A 21,730-nucleotide genomic window follows, 5' to 3' on the forward strand; every position below is an offset into this window, starting at 1 on the left:
CAATAGCAGCAAGCTCTGACAATGGACATAGAATGGTTACTGGGGCTAACTCAGGTTAGGGCAATGCTGGCCTTGGTACCAATAAATGAAGCAGAGCTTGTAGCCACTGGTCCTAATCCAGCTCAACACACAATTTGACTCAGCGTAAGACCCTCAACATATATTAATGAGGTCCACTGATATATCTAGCACCAGGAAAGTAGATGGAATGAGGAGGTTTAAACTATAGGGGAACTGGAGAGATCCAGGAATACATCGTGATGGCATAAGTGTGTTAAGCTACTAAACAGTCAGTCCAACTGATGGGTAAAATTAATCAGTTATTTTATGAAAGTAAGTGAAGGAAACTTACTTATTTTTGTTAACAGGTATGCCAGATCATTCATACTATAGCAACTCATCAATAGTGGCTTTTATTTCAAACCCATTCCTGTTAGATTTCCATGCATTCAAGACTGCAGCCTTTGAACAACTGCTAGTGTTCAATATTTAGGTGTTTAACGTGCATTTCTTTTTCTTATCTGACTACAATTTGTGCCTGTCCCATGACGCATTGTTAAAGAGTGTGCAGTCATATCAATAGCACCAAAAGTGACATAATCCACTCTGAGGATATCTGACATGACATCCTTTGGACCATCAGCATAAGGCAGCTTGGAGGGAGGCAGTTTTCCACCTTATGCTGGGAATCCAATTTGTTTCTATCTGCAAAGTGCTAAAAAGCTTATTTTTACTGATTACTAAATATTAGGACTTTCAGTTGCCCAATTTCATTTTGCTCACACTTGAAATTTAAATTCAGTTATGAAGTTAGCGAAACTACATACTACTTCACAGATTTGCATTTACTGTTTAATGTTTTTTCCACCAAATTATATGGCCAATGCAAAGAAACTTTGTAACACATCAATAATGAATAAATTAGGACACTACGAGGGAATGCAGATAACTGTAGTTAAGGTTGAATTAAGGTTAAGGAGATGTTTCTACTCCAAGCTCCTATCTGGACAGATATTGTATATCTGTGTTTTAATAGCACATTATCAGAAACTGCAGCTGACTAAACCAATGGCAAAATATATACATTTCCTTACCTGAATTTCTAAAATCATCCCAGCTATCTGATTTTGTTGATTGTCTATAACCTATAAAAAAAAGGGAAATATGACTAAGTGCCACATTCAAAAAGATGATAGACCCTGTGAGTTTTAAGTAGAATAATCTCTATAATTTCTGATCTAGCAACCCTCTTTTCTTTTATAAATGTCTAAACCCGGAACTCAAATGACCTATCCTTGAAGAAGTAAATAATAATAATAAAAAAAAGAGAGAAATACTGCTTAACACTCACAGCAATCTTCATCATGAAATTACTAATTACACAATCACAATTAACTTATTGCCAGTTTCTTGGTAAAAACAAAGTCTCTCTGTATTTTATTTGACCAAAAATGGTTTACATTTTCTTGTGCAACCGAGATTCATGCAAAACAAATGCACTGACCCATAAAACACGTGTTGAAGAAAAACCGGAATCAGCAATACACGTGAAAAATTGAGTGAGAGAAAAAGACTACAAAGGAACACAATTGGACATTCTGTGGACGCTGCTGACAGTTCATCTAATCAGTTTCATGGACTGACCTTGTGGGCTTTCTCGTTCTTTTCTTTGAGGCATTCATTCTCACTCTGAAGCTGTTTTGTGTCCAACATGGGGAGGCGGATACCATCTTCCAGACATTTTTCTACTTTCTGTTGCAAACTGCAATTCAGAGATAAGAATGAAAAAGCAACTAGTCAATGTATTGGGAAAACAAGGAAACAAAACTGCAAAATGTTCTAGTGGAGGGTTTAAAAAGCACCATAAGCAACATCACCCAGTCTCTCACCAAACCCACCAAGACTTTACAAGTAGATTCCAGCTTCATGTATAAGTAAACCGACAGGTGTAAATCCTGGATTTCTTGAAGTCACCATGTCATTAACAAGAACAGATCAATCTAAATACACAGGAAAGTTTTATTACTAATCCAATATATACTGCACCTTTGTAATACTTTGTTGCCTGGTTAAAAAAATAAATCCTGGACCAGATTGCGTGTTGCATCTCTTGAGGCATGGCACCAGAGGCGCACCCAGAGAGAGGGGAACAAATGTGACTTTAAAACACCTTTGTGCTGCCCATTTTATGGGCTGCTGTGGGGGCTGAAACAGCTCCAGCATTAGTCAGAGCAGTCCTGGGGGTTGTTCTTACAGCAGCTTTACTCAATTTGCCTATGGGGTCCCTATGAGCTCCACTGCAGTCCAGAATTGCCCACAGTGCCAAGCACTATGGTCTGTCATTCCTGCCCCCTATGATGGGCAGCATAAAGCCACAAATCTCAGCCATTACACTGTTTACGCACCACAGGAATGTTCTCAGCCCCCTGCAGTTCATTTAAAGCCCCTATATGCTGCCAGAGCTTTCCCCCTCAGTAGCTCTCAAAAATAAGTGTATTTTATTACAGTGACAATCCTGTTTTCCAATATAGAAGCCAGAGATCATTTCAAATATTTGTAGGCTTTCAGGAAAGACAAAAACCACCACGGTAGATTACACGGGCACAAATAAAAGCGTGCATCAGCTGTAAGATGGAAACAATGTGCCCAGTGATCTGCCTGACTAGATGTCCCAACTGGCTAGCCTTTCATCAGTAACACACTTTTAGACTGCTACTGGCATGTACATTTAGGCAAGTGAGGGGCCCTGAATTAAAGTGACATCCACCCCAAATTATGAGAAATTATGCTTTCCATAACCTCTCTCTTTTGGCCGTCTTCATCACATAAACTCCAATTGATATTTTTCCTTTTAAAATTATGCCTTTAAGTAGTATAAAGAATGTAACATACACCATAACAACATTGTCTCATTCAATCATCCATCTGGAATTTTTCTATGGAAATCTGCCCAATTTGTTCTTTTATTATTATGTAAGGCCAGCAATAGGGCACAAGCTGCAGTTAAATGTCCCTGTAAATATCCTCCCGCTTCAGAACAAATACCTCCCCATTAGGACATGGACGCAGGATTTTTAAATCTTTGACCCTTCCATGCTTAGCTTACCCCTCAATAAATTTCTTCTGAGCTTTCCTACAGTCCAGTACAGGCTTATTTATTAGTTTGGAATTCTGGGAGTCTCTGAACAATGCTCTTTTGCTGCACACGCTTATTCTACCCAACCCCCACCAGGCACTATTCCATGCTGCCAGCTCAGAAAGACACTGGTGAGAGTCAGCCCTTCCTCTGTTATCGTATCCTTTGTAACATGATACAAAGGAAATCTCATCATATTTCCAGTACAGTGTCAATGACTTTTGTGTCACACTGTCACCCTCTGTGTGGTAATACGTTCCAGTGTGACACAAAAGTCATTGACACCATACTGGAGTAAAGCTGCAAAGAATTCGGCAGCTTGAAACAACAAGCACACTGAAACAGTCCCAGAGTATCAAGTAGGTATTCATACCTCTGCACTGTAGTAACCAGGTCTTTTTCTTTCTTTTTCTGACACATGAGTTGCAGCTCTTTCTCCCTACACTGTGTTCTAGTCTCTCCAAGCTTCTTCTCCAAATCGGTCACTGTTTCTTGGAGTTGTTTGTTCTTCTCTTCTAGAATATGCAGCTAAGACAATACATCCAAATAGTCAGATACAATGCTCAATTTTGTATTAGAAGTACTTACTACAGGCCCCAGCTTTACACTTACCTTCTGAATACACTTTTAGCCTCATTTTGACTGTTTCCAACTACAGTGCACTTAACTCTATTACAATTATCCTTGTTACAGTGTTAAAACACCTTTTAACACTTTAAATATTTGTCTTCTAATCAGGTGGGGAAAAAATGTGATCCACATTGCAATTCAGTCAAGAGGAATTGCAAAACAATCAATAATGGTGTGACACATGGCCAGAAAGGGTAAAGCATCTCGCAAGATAAATGACCTGAATTCAACCTTTAGAAACATATTGGTAGATAATGTTTGTGTTTTTGTGTGTGTTTACATATATATTGTTGGAGGTTAACAATGTAACCAAACTTTTCCTGTCTATGCTGTATTCTGTTAATTCAGAGATCAAAAGGAGATCTTAACATTTAAATGAAGTGTAAATATAGTGGCAGGTTTTAGAGTAGCAGCCGTGTTAGTCTGTATTCGCAAAAAGAACAGGAGGACTTGTGGCACATTAGTCGCTAACAAATTTATTTGAGCATAAGCTTTCGTGAGTCTCTAAGGTGCCACAAGTACTCCCTTTCTTTTTGTAAATATAGTGATATCACTGTATTGATTTCTCTTTGAAATGTATAGCAAATCATCTGCAAATGGTTGAAAATGGACAATTGCCTTGTGTTAATCCATATAGCTAATTACTGGTGATGCTTAGGAAATATGTCTATTTCAAAGTCTCAGTGGTTGCCTATTGCTCACTTAAGAACTCTGAGCTGTCAAGAGAAGGCCTGGAACTGTATAAAAAAACCATTGGGTTATTATCCTTTTTATTTCAGATCTGCTTGATGCTTTACACAGAAGCTTGAGTCCTAAGACTGAGATCTCCAGTCCCACCTGGATCACCCTGAATATGAACATTGGACTATATCCTACGGACAAATTCTGAAAGAACTCTTTGCAACTACGAAGCTCACCATCTCTACTATAAAACTGAGCTCAGAACTGTACTCATGTCTGTATGTATCTTTTAACCAATACTCACTCTCTTTTCTTCTTAAATACATTTTAGTTTAGTTAAGAAGAATTGGCTGTAAGCATGTATATGGGTAAGATCTGAAATATTCATTACCTTGGAAGTTAATTTGTCCAATCATTAGGGACTGGTATAACTTTCTTCTATGATGAATAAAATGTTCAGTAATCCTCATCATATCTGACTTGGGCATCTGGGTGAAAGCCCAAGGCTGGGTTGCTTTAAGGGAACTATGTTTTGGCTTCTGGGTAACCAGTAAGGTATTACAGAAGCTGTTTTGTGCTGGCTTGGTAAATTTAGTATTGGAATATCCACCAGCTTTAGGGATTGTCTGCCCCATTCTTTACAGTTTGCCCTAATTGCATAACCTCAGTGTGGCTCCCCTGGAACCCCAGTCACAAATGCATGTCACAGAATATATTTATATCTGTAACTCTCCTTTTATGAATTATTAAAACCAGATACTTCTCCCTTACCTGCTTACTCTGCCTTTCTACATCATCCAGCGTTGGCAGGTCAGCCAGGTATTTTTCTAGGGTTTCAATTCGTCTCTGTTTGTCTTTATTTTGTTCAGACTCTTTCTGGCATTTCTTTTTCAGGCTATTTATGTATCTGTCTCTGGTTTTAAGCTAAAAGAGTAATAAGATTACATAATTTATTGTGGTAGAAAATAAACCAGTACAAGATAATGAAGAATCTATTTCCAAATTCTCAAAACTCAGCAGATCTTTAGAAACAACATTCTTAGCCAGAAGTAAAGGTTAGTTATTACAGAAAATTACACCAAAGGGTCATTTATTTTGCTTAAATCCAGTATCTCCTACCCAGAACAATTACCATCTTTAAATATTTGCGTTATATCAAACATATGTGAAGCTACAATTGTTTTACCTCAGTTTATATGACCCACTGCTTCGGAATTGAAAACATCCTTATTTAACACATTCTTTTTTATGTCAATTGCCCACAGTGTTAGGAAGTTTCTCACTCTTTTGGCTTGCTCTGTGTGCATGCCTGGTGGTCAGAGACATGAAAAATATTAGGAGTGGGAGGACTGGAACAAAATTACTGTGTGGACAGTCAACAGAGAGACTACATTTTGCTGCAAGTCTGTGAGAGTCCTTGGAGAGAAAAAACAGAGGCAGAGAATTCTCTCTTGGGATAATGCAAAGCCTGGTATGAGGCTACTGCAGAAGAGCTGTCTATGTGCTACTTTGTTCCTACTGCTATCCAGGCAGACAAGATTAGTGTACTTTGTTTGTAAATAAACATATTACACTAAGATATTGGTCTCCAACTTTTTGATGCCCAAGATCACTTTTTGAATCTAAGGGCAACCCAGGATCTGCCCCGCCCCTTCCCCAAAGACCTGCCCCGCTCACTCCATCTACCCCCACCCCATCACTCGCTCTCTCCAACCCTCACTCACTCACTTTCACCGGGCTGGGGTAGGGGGTTAGAAGGGGGTGCGGGCTCTGGGCTGAAGGGTTCGCAATGTGGGAGGGGGCTCTAGGCTGAGCCTGGGGAAGGGGGTTGGGGTGCAGGAGGGGTGCAAGCTCTAGGAGGGAGTTTGGGTGCAGGAGGGGGCTCTGGGCCAGGGCAGAGTGTTGGGGTGCAGGATACAGGAGGGGGTTTGGAGTGTGAGCTCTGGGAGGGGGGCTCAGGGCTGGGGTGCAGCCTCCCGCCAGGCAGCACTTACCTCTGGCAGCTCCCGGTCGGCAGTGTAGCATGGCTGGGTGCTAAGGCAGACTCCCTGCCTACTCTGGCCCCACGCTGCTCCCGGAAGGGGCCAACGCGCCCCTGCTGTGGGGTAGGGGCACGTGGCTCTGCATGCTGCCCCTCTCTGCAAGCACCACTCCCGCAGCTCTCCCAACCAATGGGGGCTGCGGGGGAGGTGCTTGCAGGCAAGGGCAGCGCGCAGAGGGAGACCCCTGCCCCTGTGGCCATGCTGGCCGCTTCCAGGAGTGGCGTGGGGCCGGGGTAGGGAGTCTGCCTTAGTGGCAGCCATGCTATGCCACTGGAGATCGTGATAGACTGGGAGATCCTCTAGGATCGACCAGTTGATCGCGATTGACCGCTTGGTGACCACTGCACTAAGAAAATACCCTCATACTATGCCACCAATTTTTCATCCAAATGGAAACCTCTCTGCAAGACTCTGAATTTTTGCTACTCAGCCAAGGGGCAACAGCTCTGTTTTTGTGGGTTTGAGTCATTAAGCATCATACAACATAGCCACTTTTACTCCTAGTTCTTGAGCTTTTTTATTCTGTATAAATTGAGATAGCTTTCTTTGATCTGTGGCACACTAGCCACTAGAGCATTCGGCCCTACTTAAAAACAACACAACCCAAAAACTTATAACACATACATGCTTCCGAGTTCTTGGGTAAATACTGTGTTTCGAAGCCATGTACACAACAAACTGCATAGCCTCAGATAGGGCAGTGGACTGGGGGTCAGGAGACTTGGTTCTATTCCTGCTTCTGCCACTGACCTGCTGTGGGGCACTGGGCAAGTCACTTCACATCCCTGTGCCTGTTTCCCCTCCTGTCCGTTGTCTGTCTTGTTTTTCAGGCAGGGACCGTTTGTATGTGCTTGCCAAGCACAATGGAGTCCTGATTCATGTGGTGCCTAAAGGTAGAGCAGTGATAATACCACCTAGCTCTTAAACAGTGCTTTTCATCATTAGATCTCAAAGTGCTTTACAAAGGAAGTTAATATCATTAGGCCCATTTTACAGAGGGGCAAATGAGGCACAAAGGTGAAGTGACTTGTCCACGGTAACCCATCAGGCCAGTGGCAGAGCCAGGAACAGATCCCAGGTTTCCTGAGTCCAATGCTCTACCCACTACGACAGTAACAGTGGTTTACTCATGATACTCTTCTTGAGTTACAAAATGTTATTTCAACTCTCATTTTATAATATACACACAATATAAATAGGTAGCCAGATAACATCTTCTCAAAACAGATGTCCTAAATGTTTTGTTTTGGATATTATTTTGTGCAACAGCTACAGGAATTAAAAAACAGCTTCAAATACATATCTATCAGGACTAAACCCAATAGGAATCTGAGCCAAAAAATTGACCTTGACACAGTCCAACAACTACATCAGAGGACATCACAATGAAATAGCAGCTTTGTTAAGGCTGACTTTCTACAGGAATCTTAATTCACCCTCAGCCTGCAAAATAATTTCTTTGCTATGTTTGATAGCCAAGATCAGTACGCATACATGCATTCCTGGCACTTGCTTTATTAACAAGGACTTAAAAAAAAAAAAAAGACTGCTCAAAACCTGTCTTCAAACTCAGGATCTGATTTAATGAAAACTCTACCCATATTGCTCAGATCAACAGATTAGCAATTTATAGGATTAGAAACATGTGTCGCTATGAATAAGTGTCAAATGTAACCCTTTAAAATATCTCATACAATTGGTGTTTCTGTGTCTAGTGCTGGAAACATCCATCTTGCTGAAAAACAACTGTTATGTGTGACACTGGCAATGTCAGAGTCTAATGATGGAGTCTATAAAAGTGCTTAGTAGCTGACATCGGAAAAGCTTTTTTAGGGACAATTTTCTAAACAAGTCAGGATCCTGGGGACTACGGGAGGGCTATATACACATTCTGTGATGTTTTAAGATTACGGTAGTTTTGATATGAATCTCTTAATTATCAGGGCCTCAAAAACTCATACAGCATTCAGGCTGTTCTAAGGTATTTCTTACCAGATAAAACCCCAAAGTATTTGGAGATACATCCAAACCTATGACCTTCCAAAATGCCTTTGCTCCTCTGACATATCTTCCTTTAGGGGATGCTGGGCTTGTGCTTTCTTCAGTGAGGTTTTGCACAACTGTTTGGCCCACTAAAATCCTCCTGCATTTTCAGGGACAGATATAATGGCCTTCTCCACATCTTCCTTTCCCTCTTGCACCCACAACCTGAGGTCCTCTCCTGCAATCACGGTCTGTAGCTTCTCTCCCTCTATTAGCTGGATTGTCAGCCACTGATATTCCCCTTCCTTCCATCTCCACATCCCCAGTGTCCTCTCCCCCCTTCCTTGAGAATTATTTTTCCTGTAAAGGTCGGCCCTCAAAAGTTAGTGTTAATGTCAGTATTAAGGTGGCCCATGAAACCTTAATTTGGTCCTCTTGTATGCAGCAGGGGGAGAACAGGTTTCCCTTACTACTAGTTTGTTTCAATCCCCCACCCCTTGCCTTGGAATGGAGATCCCTTCCACAGCCTTTGGGGAGGAGGAATTCAACCAGAAATCACTTCAACACCTTTCTCAGTAACAATCAGCTTTATCATCCCTAGATGAGCAAAATAATTTCCATACCCCCAGCATCAATCCCTCAGTCACTGATCAGGGGCCTTCTCCCCTGTGGGCTCTGACTGATCCTAACATGAGCACCGTGACGGTGCACAGGGGTCATGCAGATAGGCTGCCTCCTAGACCTAGCCCCCAGTCTAGAGTTCAGACCGCCTGTCAGCTGTGTCCCTACAGTAGCACATGCCCTTTCTGGCCCTGTATTCCCTCCTTTCTACAATTACAATCCCATCCTACTTTAATGCATTCATTTAATTACATGATCACATATTTTTTCCACAGGATCGTTGCCTCATTCAGTCCACAGGCTGGATGGAGCTTAGAGAATAAGTCATGGTTGTGTAGTGAATTAGGCTGCAGAGATTCTGCCCAACTCCCAGAACAGCCCAGAATCGGGAGCCGTCCTTGTCTTTCACTGTAATTTCTACGCTGCACCTCTCCGAGAGGAGGCAGCAGCTTTTCACTCATTGATTTGGCATATTCACTCTGGAAGGCAGAATGGCTCAATATATGAGACTTGTATCTGCTGTATTAGACACAGCAGTTCTAGTCCCAAACTTTCCACGGTATTTTTAAAAAAATATATGTTCATTTATTCATGTTAATAAGTGCTTCAAATCACATGAATTTTCAGACTGTTGGGCTGAGGCACATGGATACCATTTTCCTTGAAAGCGACACCCTGAGCAAACCTAATTGACAGGAGCTGAAAACAGTGTCAGCAACAGGTTTTAACTGGTTTCTGAATACCATTCAAACATTCAAGAGAGGTTCAGATCCATTCTGCTGACACTTATCAGCAATGATAATTTTTCTATTGTAGACATGATTTAATGGAGTTTTGAAATTAAATTGAGTTATCAGTTTCTGTAGCGCAGGGGTTCTCAAACTGGGGGTTGGGACCCCTCAGGGGGTTGCGAGCTGTCAACCTCCACCCCAACCCCACTTTGCCTCCAGCATTTATAATGGTGTTAAATATATTAAAAAGTGTTTTTAATTTATAAAGGGAGTTGCACTCAAAGGCTTGCTATGTGAAAGGGGTCACCAATAAAAAAGTTTGAAAACCACTGGTGTAGCGTATTTTAAGATGTATCCAGGGTTGCTCAGAGGAGGCGATGTTCCTTCTAAGGGAACGTGCTCAACTGAAAGTAATAAAGAAAAAAAATTAAGATTTCAACACACTGTTACAAGCCTTTGTGCTTACAAACCTACTGCCTTCTCGACACCATGGAATTTTAACAGAAAATGTCCCTCTTTGGCTTCATTCGCCTTAGTAACCACAAAACCAATAATGAAGATGGGTGATTTTAGCATCAGGTCATATATGCTTGCAGGGAGCAAGCTTAATTAATATGGTGCTGAAAATGGCAGCTGGAACAGAGAAAGCCATCTACATTCGGGCTAACACCAGTGAAGCTGCCTATAGTTTTCTCATCCCTCCAGGAGAGGCTAATGCTATCTTAGTGAGTTGTTTTTACTGCTCCCTCAGCCAGCATTCTCTCGCCCCTGTTCTGAATGTTCCACTTTAGGGAGTGTCAAATATAAAGGGAAGGGTAACCACCTTTCTGTATACAGTGCTATAAAATCCCTCCTGGCCAGAGGCAAAATCCTTTCACCTGTAAAAGGTTAAGAAGCTAAGGTAATCTCGCTGGTACCTGACCCAAAATGACCAATGAGGGGGACAAGACACTTTCAAATGTGGAGGGGGGAAAAAAGGCTTTTGTCTGACTGTGTGATACCTTTTGCCGGGAACAGATCAAGGATGCAAGCCCTTCAACTTCTGCAAAGTTAGTAAGTAATCTAGCTAGAAAATGCGTTAGGTTTTATTTGTTTTGGCTTGTAAATTTGCTGTGCTGGAGGAAATGTGTTTTCCTGTTTTTGTGTCTTTTTGTAACTTAAGGTTTTGCCTAGAGGGATTCTCTATGTTTTGAATCTGATTGCCTGTAAGATTATCTTCCATTCTGATCTTACAGAGTTGTTCTCTTACCTTTTTTGTTCTTCTAATAAAGTTCTGTTTTTTAAGAATCTGACTGGGTTTTTTGGGTCTTAAAAATCCAAGGCTGGTTTGTGCTCATCTTGATTATTCTTAAGCCTCCCCAGGAAAGGGGGTGTAAGGGCTTGGGGGGATATTTTGGGGAAAGAGGAACTCCAAGTGGTCCTTTGCTTGATTGTTTGTTAAATCACTTGGTGGTGGCAGCGTTTTACCTAATGCAAGGGCAAACACTTTGTGCCTTGGGGAAGTTTTAACCTAAGCTGGTAGAAATAAGCTTAGGGGGTCTTTCATGCAGGTTCCCACATCTGTACCCTAGAGTTCAGAGTAGGGGAAGGAACCTTGACAGGGAGGACTAGCAACACAGGCATTTTTAAAAAAAGGTTTCCAGAGTTACATCCATATTAACAAGTTCCAATCCATGTGGCAGCCATGTTAAAAAACTGCTACAGGCTATGGTACCTGTGGCAGTATATAGCATCTGTTTGGCTATTATTATTTGTTACCTGTATTACAGTCACACCTAGGGCTTCACTGCAGTAGGCACTGAACACACATACAAATAGCAAGACTGCCCCTGTCCAAGAGGGTTTTTTTAAAAGGAAAAACTAAAAGCCCTTTTCACCCTGGACAGGGAAATCATGCTGCCACTCTATTGACAGGATTGAAGTTTGGTACACTTCTACTGGGCATGAGTCACACTGTGATACTCCAGTTTCACGCAGTGCAGCGAAATCAAGTAATTGCATAATACCATGTAACACTGGAACAAGTGGTGAATCAGGCCCGGCATATTTAAATGCCATATTGTGGACTGGCTATAGACACCGCAGGATAAATTAGAGCCTACACATTAGTTGCTTTCTACTTAAAAAGTTCTGATACACCATGGCACAAAAGGTGAAATCTAAACATGAAAGCCACTTACTTTCTCTTCCATCTTCTTTTTCTCTTCACTGGATTTGTTTGAAATTTGCTTGAGAAACTCATTGAGTTGCATTTCCTTATTCTCAACTGATGCAAGCTTTTGCTCAAGCTCCTCACAGTGGGATACCGATCTTTCTGAAAATGGAGCTTGCAATGATGTGATCTCATATTGTGGATGCTTTAAAAACAAGAAAAAAAGTATAGTTAAAGTACAGCTGACATTAGCTCTTCGAGAAAACCCTCTCACTTGGTAGATTTAAAAATACAGTGCCTGGCTTAGAAAGAAAATGCACACATGCTACAACATGTTTACTGAGGAGAGGTGACACAGTACAAGCTACGAAAAATAACTGCACTGGTGTTCATTAGGCTACATCTACACTACAAGCCCAGTGATTCCCCTGCTCATGTACACATACTCATGCCAGCTCTCAGCAAGCTAGCACGGCTGTAAATAGCACAAACAGGGGAATCGCAACTTAAGCTCATAGGGAAGGCATAGTCTTATACAACATCACGTTTTTTTGTACGCAGATAGAGTGGGGCTTAATTTTCAGTCAATATCGGATGTCTGAGCTATTTATAAGCATCAAAAAATAAGCTAACCAATTTATTTGAGCATAAGCTTTCGTGAGCTACAGCTCACTTCATCGGACGCAAGTGATGCATCCGATGAAGTGAGCTGTAGCTCACGAAAGCTTATGCTCAAATAAATTGGTTAGTCTCTAAGGTGCCACAAGTACTCCTTTTCTTTTTGTGAATACAGACTAACATGGCTGTTACTCTGAAACCTGTCAAAAAATAAGTTAATACATCATGAATTTCTGGAAGTTATACTTTGTGGAGCAGGAGAATATCTGAATTTGGCAATCAGACCTTAAAATGAAAAATTATGATGATCTCCATAACATGTTTAAAGGGACAGGGTCATGTCAAATTTGGCTCCAAATTTAGGTTTTTCTTTTACAGAAGCCAAGACATCCGTAGTGTTTCCAACCCCAAACACTGCACTATAACCCAAAAAGCAAGCCAGACTACAAATGACTATGAACAAACCAAAATATTGCAATGGTGCTTACATCTTTAGAAGCTTTTTGAAAGAGGGTAAGCATGATTATCCCTATATTTCAGATGGAGAAACTGAGGTACAGAAAGATGGAGTGACTTGCCCAAGATCACAGAAGTGGCAGAGCCAAGAACAGAACCTATGTTTCATATCTGCTGCTCTATCTACTGCACCAAGCTGCCTCCTCTTTCACAGGAGTGAAAATTACATTTCTGTTTTCACTGTCCATGGTGAGAGAAGCGCAAGATGGAGATAGGTAGCATGAGTGATGAAAAGTAAATTGCGTTTTTTAAAAAAAATCTTTCCCTTTCCATAATCTACACTGGAATTTATGAGGCAATTTGATTTTGTTAAAAGACACGATATCTGAGCTGACAACGTCCCTTTAACAAAACGGACAAAATATTCAGAATAATTTTAAAATCTTTTCAAAGATTAAACTATGTATGAGGAATACAGTTAAGAAAAATAACTCCCAGGAATAGATGCTGAATAAACCAATTAAAGCAGAAATCCTCTGAGGCTTGATTTTAAAAATGCTATTAATTATGAAAAGCCTTCATTAACATTTTACATAAAGTTTATTATTAATATGATTATATGTACAATTGTGTGCAACACCCTTTTGCTAAATAAATAAATAAATAAAACCAACCCAGAACATCCTTGCAGGTTTTGGGGTCACTGCCCCTTTCATGTAGAAAAAAAAGTCAATACTTTTTTCTTCAAACTCACATCCACCCAATCTCTAGTAGGTAACTATTTCAGTATAGAAAAGCATGTTTACAATTTTAAAATAATTTTACAAAATAAGGAGATTTTGCAGAAGTGCCTACAGCTGAGATTAAGCACCTAAATCCCTGAGGTGCCTGAAAATCTTTCCCTAAATAATTAACAATGCATGGTGTTTCCATTTCAGTCAATACATTTGTTAGCTTACAGGCATGCTAAATTCTCCGCCTCAAAAAGCCAATGATCAGGCATTCAGATTCTTCTTTCTATGAGCTTATACATACACTGGGCCAGGTCTTCAGCTGGGGTACATCACTATAGCTCCAGTGACATAAATGGAGTTATGCTTAAGTACATGAACTGAGGATCTCGTCCATTGATTGTAACAAAAAAAAGGTTAAGGTGATACAAGGGAAACAGGATAGGAGAATATTTTGTCTACACTTGCCATTGTCATTCCCCCCCACCCCCCCACCACCTTCCTTCTAGATGCATCTTTGGCTACTATCCCAGGTCCTACTTAAGTGTCCCTGCCAAATTTGTTGTCTTGTTCTGCCATGCAAAGTTACCCCATTGGTCCCTTGCTTGACCATCACAGCCCAGGCTTCTACATCTTTTCCATTTATTTTAAGGTGCTGAACTTCTGACACTATAGCGAACATTATAAAAATGTTACTTTTGTTCAACCTCTTCTTTTTTATATCTCTTCCTCATTTAACTTCATCTCTAACATTACCCTGCACCCTGTCTTAGAGATCCCTCTGCTGGCTGAATACTATGATGGCTCTAACCTCAGTCTTCACAACACACATTTTTTTTCAGATTTCAAACACACACACACGAGTAAAATTGATGTTAAGCACAAAATATACCTACTATAAAAATACTTAATTTAAACACTTCTGCAATTACTGGAGAAAAGGACATTTAACAGAACATTCTGAAATGTATGCAAAGTATGAGTATTAGGCATTATTACAGAAACAATTTGAACTGTTTTAGTTTTTGGCCTGCAGTGGAACTGTGAACATGCCCTCAGGTATTTCTGATGCGTTCAGTTAATATATATTGAAATACCTAAACAAAGATAACCATTTTACCTGTAAATTAGTCACATAAGGTTCTTCACAATTCACAAGATGGCTCAGCCTGGCACGTTGAGCCCGTAATTCATTCTCCCGTATCTTCTGATGTAAACTGTTAATTTGTTGCTTCTGCCTGTAATACATAAAGTCAGATTACTTTGGGGGGTGGGGAGAAGGAGAGAAAACCATGAATCTTGAAGATTTATATTTCATAACACTCTAGCAATAAAGACCAACCTTCAACTTACTTTGAGCACGTGAAAGAGAAAACTATAGGCTCCACTTGGCCAAAGTTAGATGTTTCACCATAATGAATCTATAGTAACCCTGGGATTTCCCACAACAGCCTATCTGAAATTAATCCAGATTAGGGCCAGAACTGGAGTCCCACTAGGCCAGGGGTGGGCAAACTTTTTCGCCCGAGGGCCACATCGGGGTTGTGAAACGGTATGGAGGGCCGGGTAGGGAAGGCTGTACCTCCCCAAACAGCCTGGCTCCCGTCCCCTATCTGCCCCTTCCCACGTCCCGCCCCCTTCAGAACCCCCGACCCATCCAACCCCCCCTGCTCCTTGTCCCCTGACCTCCCGGAGCCCCACCCCCTATCCAACCACCCCCCCCCCCCCCGCTCCCTGTCCTCTGACTGCCCCGACCCCATCCACACCCCCAGCCCCTGGCAGGCCCCCCAGGCCCCACAACCCATCCAACCCCCCCCTTGTCCCCTGATCACCCCCTCCCGGGACCCCCACCCCTAACTGCCCCCCAGGACCCCACCCCTATTCAACCCCCTCTGCTCCCTGTCCCCCCACTCCTAGGACCCCACCTCCTATCCAACTTCTGCTAAGATACATGGTCACATATTCCCCATAAAGCATATACAAAATGAGCTAAATTCAGCCTGGAGAATCCAGGTGGAACTCCTATGGAAGTGTGTCTTGAGACCACCATGAATTTGACAAGTAGAGATGTCTTTTATACCAGGGGTTAGAAAAGGGGCAGGGTTACACCTGCTTTTGCTCCTCTGGTTGCATGTTATGCTTTTTTCACATAACTGAAATTTACACACCAACAGGGGGCAGAAGAAAGTTTAAAAGGAAAAGCCATGACCATAAAATAAGGATGGCAGCGTTTAAACCTAAGGTCCTCCTTTTAGTTCTTTTTTCTGCTTACTATTTTCTCTTCTGACTACTTGACAAATGAGCTATAGTGCATTTAAGTTTACACAGCTCTAGATATCAAAGTTGTACAAGTTAAACTACTTTATTGCTTGCACCAATCTTCTCACCAGTTTACACCAGAGGCATAAATTATACCACTATTTATAAAATAACTGATTTTGAACTACTATGGTTAGAGGGCCAAACACAACCCTGGATGTCAATTTACAAGTCAATGGAGTTACATCAGAGATACATATGGCCCAAGAAGTCCACTAATCTCTTTCCTCAGAGACAGGACTTCCTATGGTTAACTACAATCAGCTTTGTCACACTGGCCAGTGAAAACCTTAAAGGGACACAGATACCTTGGTGGGACATTATTTAGAAACAGTAAAAATTCTGCATCTCTCTCATTCTTCGTATTTCTCCTCAATTTTCCCCTCCCCTCCACCCTTTTTGTATTGTTCTGTGGTGTTTTTGGTTGGTTGGTTTTCTTTGGTTGGTTGATTGGTTTTGTTTTATTATAGTACGAGGGATTTGCTGGAGAACAGGATCATTGATTAAATATTCATCTGTTCCTGCTGCTTATACATCATCTAAATTCACAAACCTATTTGTGACATCACAATTAAATTCTTTAGAGATTATCCCCACTCACCGCAGGATATAAACAGCAGGAGCAGATTAATTTCTGAGGAAAGAGATCCACCTTTGAGCAAAACAGCTTAAAAAAAAACACCCATAAAAATTATAATCCATAACCAGAGTGGTTTCTAAATTGAATGTCTTCCAAATATTCCCAGGAGGCATCAAAAGGTTTTCATAAAAGTAAAACAGCAAGAAATGGAAAAAACATGAAAAGCTGGTTAGGGAAAGGAATCCTTGATTAGTTAGGTAAGGAGTCTCTGAGGCCAAATCATGGGAGAAAAAAAAAGTAAAACCACACACACAAAAGCCCACTTCTTAGAGGGATTTTTTTTTAGCCAGGAAAATTCACCTAGCTGGCCATGAACAGACTGTGTCCCATTTATTCCACCTCAAAGAGGGATTTGCTGCTTAAAAAAGGTAAATTTACGTGTCCCAAAAATGTTTGTTGCATACAGTGTGGTACATATTATACATGTATTGGAATGTATGGAAAAAATATAAGAAAGGCTTAACTGTACAGCATATTAAGACCATTCATTAAATATAATTCATAAGAATAAATAAATTTCAAGATGTCCTATGATACAATGAAACAATTTTTTTTTTTTAGCCACCTCTCCTCCTTCTTCCCAGCCTATGTGGAAGGAATGAGCCCAGTTAAGAAGGAATGAGTAACACTGGAAAAAATAAATTTGCTCTAAAAGAGGGGGAATGCTACAATAAACAATTTCGATTTGGGTCTTTATGCACTATTGCATTTCAAATAATAGTAATAACAAGAGCTGCAAATCCTGGTATGGAGGGAGAGGATTTGAACGTAGAGAGTATGTGATTTTTACTAGAAAGAGACACACAACATTATGAAAGAGATGATGAGGTCTTCATAAATTCTGTTGTGTTCTTGGACACAATCACAAGTTCAGCAAACTCACTTAATATGAGACCTCTTAACCTGAGGTCAAAGTAGGATGATAAAAGGTGAACAGTCATTATTGTGCATACGTATTTCATTAGAACATTTTCACCAAGTCTGATTTAAATTATGTAAGTAACCATGACTCAACTGTTGAAGCAACTGCACTCTCCTATTCTTTTGGTTGATCATATCTCAACATTTGCTTTACATTTGCATTCCTGAACAGATACTAAACAGTTGAATTGAGCATTTAAAAATACCACTGAACTTCAAAATACATCACTTTTTTTTTTAAACCAATTCTCTGCCCACTAATCCCCAGAGGAAGATAAAATGAGCCAAATTAATCCCTGGTGTAAATGACTACAGTGGATTGAATTTGTCTCAATATTTTTCTGTTAGCCTGCAAAGTGTAGTTAGAATTTATCTGCCATCCTAAAAACTTGTCAACAAAAGACATCAAGGAAAGGTTTTCATAGATGATGTAATTTTGTGCAACTGTCTTCCTGAAGATGAACTCTCTACAGTAAATTAACTTCAGGCCATAGGAAAACAAAACTATGAAAGCTGATGGCTATTCATGAACAAAGAATGAAAAACAAACGTTATAGAAATATATTCACTATATGCATATAATCCTATAAGTCTTTGGAGTTCTCTGACAATGAAAGACCTCACACCACGTGCATTTCATTGCTGATGTTGTCATATGCTAGGATAGTTTTAATCCTTTGTTACCCCACAGCTGTTACGACTAATCCGCTATATAACCACAGGCTGTGAGGGCTTTGTTTAAAAAAAAGTGTGTGTAAGAGGTTCAGATGACCTCACAAATATAGCCTATGCATGGCAGTGGAAATACTATACCTGACAGCCTGCCTGTCTTCAGCTAATAATTCTAGCACTTTCAAGAAGACTCTTTAGGCTCTTTTCAAGCCTCTGCACAGATAAATGGCAAAGTTTAATATCAAGGTTGGTAGGCCAAAACAATTAACCAACCTTGAAACAGATAGCTAGTTTCACCTTCCAGACGGAGCTATTATTAGACTAGGTCAGCTTTAATATTAATCACCTTAACAGTGTGCTCTGTCTTCATAAAGGACAAAACTAGAGCTCACTGATATTTTTTGTTTTCAAATTGATGTTTGGAAAAAAAATTCAAATTCACAGCCCTATCCCCAAATTATCTTCTGTGGTCATGTTTTTTTTTTTCGTTTGTTTTTTCAAATTGCATTTTTCAGCCAGCTATAGCTAAAATGTATGTCTGACTGCAATGAAAAACAAACGAACAATCTCGTTCATTCACAGGACCACCATTCTCTCATGAAAGGCCATCTCTCAAAATTCAATACTGAGTGTAGGAAAAAAGAAAAAACACCAACAACGTTACTTTTAATACATGGACTTTTAGTTACTTCAGCTCAGTTTCTCTACTGTGAGCCAGAAGATAATTAAAAGTGTTTTGGGGTTGGTTTGTTTGTTTTTTAAATCTCAGACTTGGCTTCTTGTGTATGCCAGCAGGGTCAGCCTGAGGAAAGGGGGTGAGCAGAAATGACTTGCATACCTCTAAAGTGCCAGTTAAAGGAGCTGCATTCAAGGGAAGCAAAGCTATGTTTTTATATAAAACAAACACTGAGAAATGAAAGCACCCTTTTTGGGAGCGGTGTTTAATATATATATACGGTGATACCTATGAAGGAATCTTCATTAAAAGGAGGTATTACGGTCTACTTTTGTTGCCAAATAATTGATACAAATATAACACTGAAGTTGCTTTTCAAAAAGATTTTAGTCTGCAAGACATCTCAAATCTTTGCACTTTTTCCTCAAGGCATAAAGAAAGCTCTGATCCAGGAGCAGAAGAGAAAGCTTTGAAGCTTCTTTTTAACGACATGAAAGATCCTGTTGTACCCAGAATACCATATTCAATTTCCACAGAAAAATTCTGCAGTGTAGCAGTTTCATTTTTGGGGGGTAAAATGAATTTTAAAATGTGTTTTTCTTCTCAGACATGATCTGCTTGTTATATTCTGATTATAGCAATATCTTTCTCTTCCCTTGATCTCCTACAAAATTTCAAATCAGTATCCTGAGGGTATGTTCTTTGTTGGTCCCCTTACCTTCCCCTCCCCATTTTTTTTAAAAACACCAACCATCATTATAAATCTCAAAAGCCACATTCAATCTTGATATATCCAGCGTGCAACCCAACTGAAGTCAAAGGGGTTACCCAACGCGTGCATCAGACAACACCTGGTTCCTACATATTAGATTCCCAAGTCCCAAATGCCACATGCAAGATCCTGATATACCTACAGTAAACCCTTTTACTTTTCATGAAAAGATGTGTTCCCTTCTATTTCCACCTTTTGTAAAATCTGCAAGTCTTTTGTAAAATCCTTTTCTCTTTGCCATTTCTCCACCAAATATCTTTCATTTCAGGCATCAACAATGTCTTAATTCCTGTGGATCAGTGGTGCTTGACAGTGTAGGGGAGGGAACACTAGCCACGGATGTTCATATAAAGACCTGGTTTTATCTGGACACATAATAATAATACTCAGCCCAACAATACCAAATGTTGTTTTAGCTAATTAGAGGCTACAGTTAATATGTCTTAAAGTGCATCTGAATCCAACTTAAAGAAAAAAATTACTTATAACAGTATATGCAGATTACATAAAGGAAATACTTCTACTTAATACTATACAATGTGGAAGGAATATACAATACAGCCATAGTTATTCAAATGTCATGCGGGACACTGAAATTTCCCTATTAGCTAAAATTTTCCTTTGTACAAATTTATTCAATGCATTTAACAGATGTTAAAGGAGATAACCCTATGTCAGATAATAATGTGTTTCAGAAATTGGAGACTGTACTATACATAGCACTATCTTGTCTTCATCAACCTACGCTAACACACAGGCCAATATTAAGACTTCTTCATAACCCTTAGGACTAATCTATCTGATATCAAAGTACGTGGTAGGAGGAGGACTCGTCTCAGAAGATCAGCTGCTTCTCTTTACATTCTGCCTGCCTGCATTCATGCTTGGAGCAGGCAGAACAGCCAAGAGCTGGGGCCACCAGTTCTGACACATGGCAGAGCTCTGGAAACATGTTTCCCAGATCTCACAGAACTTGGCCACCTGTGTAGAAGCCCTCTACACCAACATTCCACACAAAGATGGATTACAAGCCGTCAAGAACACTATCCCTGATAATGTCACGGCTAACCTGGTGGCTGAACTTTGTGACTTTGTCCTTACCCACAACTATTTTACATTTGGGGACAATGTATACCTTCAAATCAGCGGCACTGCTATGGGTACCCGCATGGCCCCACAGTATGCCAACTTAGAACAACACTTCCTCAGCTCTCGTTCCCTAACGCCCCTACTCTACTTGCACTATATTGATGACATCATCATCTGGATCCATGGAAAAGCAGCACTTGAGGAATTCCACCATGATTTCAACAATTTCCATCCCACCATCAACCTCAGCCTGGTCCAGTCCACACAAGAGATCCATTTCCTGGACACTACAGTGCTAATAAACGATGGTCACATAACCACCACCCTATACCGGAAACCTACTGACCGCTTTTCCTACCTACATGCCTCCAGCTTTCACCCTGACCACACCACACGATCCATTGTCTACAGCCAAGCTCTGCGATACAACCGCATTTGCTCCAACCCCTCACACAGAGACAAACACCTACAAGATCTCTATCAAGCATTCTTACAACTACAATACCCACATGCAGAAGCGAAGAAACAGATTGATAGAGCCAGAAGAGTTCCCAGAAGTCACCTACTACAGGACAGGCCTAACAAAGAAAATAACAGAACGCCACTAGGCGTCACCTTCAGCCCCCAACTAAAACCCCTCCCACGCATTATTAAGGATCTACAACCTATCCTGAAGGATGACCCAACACTCTCACAAATCCTGGGAGACAGGCCAGTCCTTGCCTACAGACAGCCCCCCAGCCTGAAGCAAATACTCACCAGCAACCACATACCACACAACAGAACCACCAACCCAGGAACCTATCCTTGCAACAAAGCCCGTTGCCAACTGTGCCCACATATCTGTTCAGGGGATACCA

The 21,730-nt window shown here is 40.6% G+C and overlaps 1 protein-coding gene across 3 annotated transcripts in view; it reads right to left on the bottom strand.

Annotated features, from left to right (window-relative positions):
- The window catches only part of CEP85L (centrosomal protein 85L), a 274,922-nt gene that overhangs the window by 34,285 nt on the left and 218,907 nt on the right, over positions 1-21,730 (bottom strand). For all 3 annotated transcript variants that reach the window (XM_048844693.2, XM_075126660.1, XM_048844692.2), the window contains exons 5-10: positions 14,902-15,019; positions 12,005-12,181; positions 5,219-5,371; positions 3,510-3,664; positions 1,645-1,762; positions 1,095-1,145 (exon numbers count right to left, since the gene is read on the bottom strand). In XM_048844693.2, the coding sequence (XP_048700650.2) occupies positions 1,095-1,145; positions 1,645-1,762; positions 3,510-3,664; positions 5,219-5,371; positions 12,005-12,181; positions 14,902-15,019 (772 nt within the window). The remainder of the gene's footprint in view (positions 1-1,094; positions 1,146-1,644; positions 1,763-3,509; positions 3,665-5,218; positions 5,372-12,004; positions 12,182-14,901; positions 15,020-21,730) is intronic.

Source organism: Caretta caretta, chromosome 3 (assembly GCF_965140235.1).
Source record: "Caretta caretta isolate rCarCar2 chromosome 3, rCarCar1.hap1, whole genome shotgun sequence".
NCBI lineage: Eukaryota > Metazoa > Chordata > Testudines > Cheloniidae > Caretta > Caretta caretta.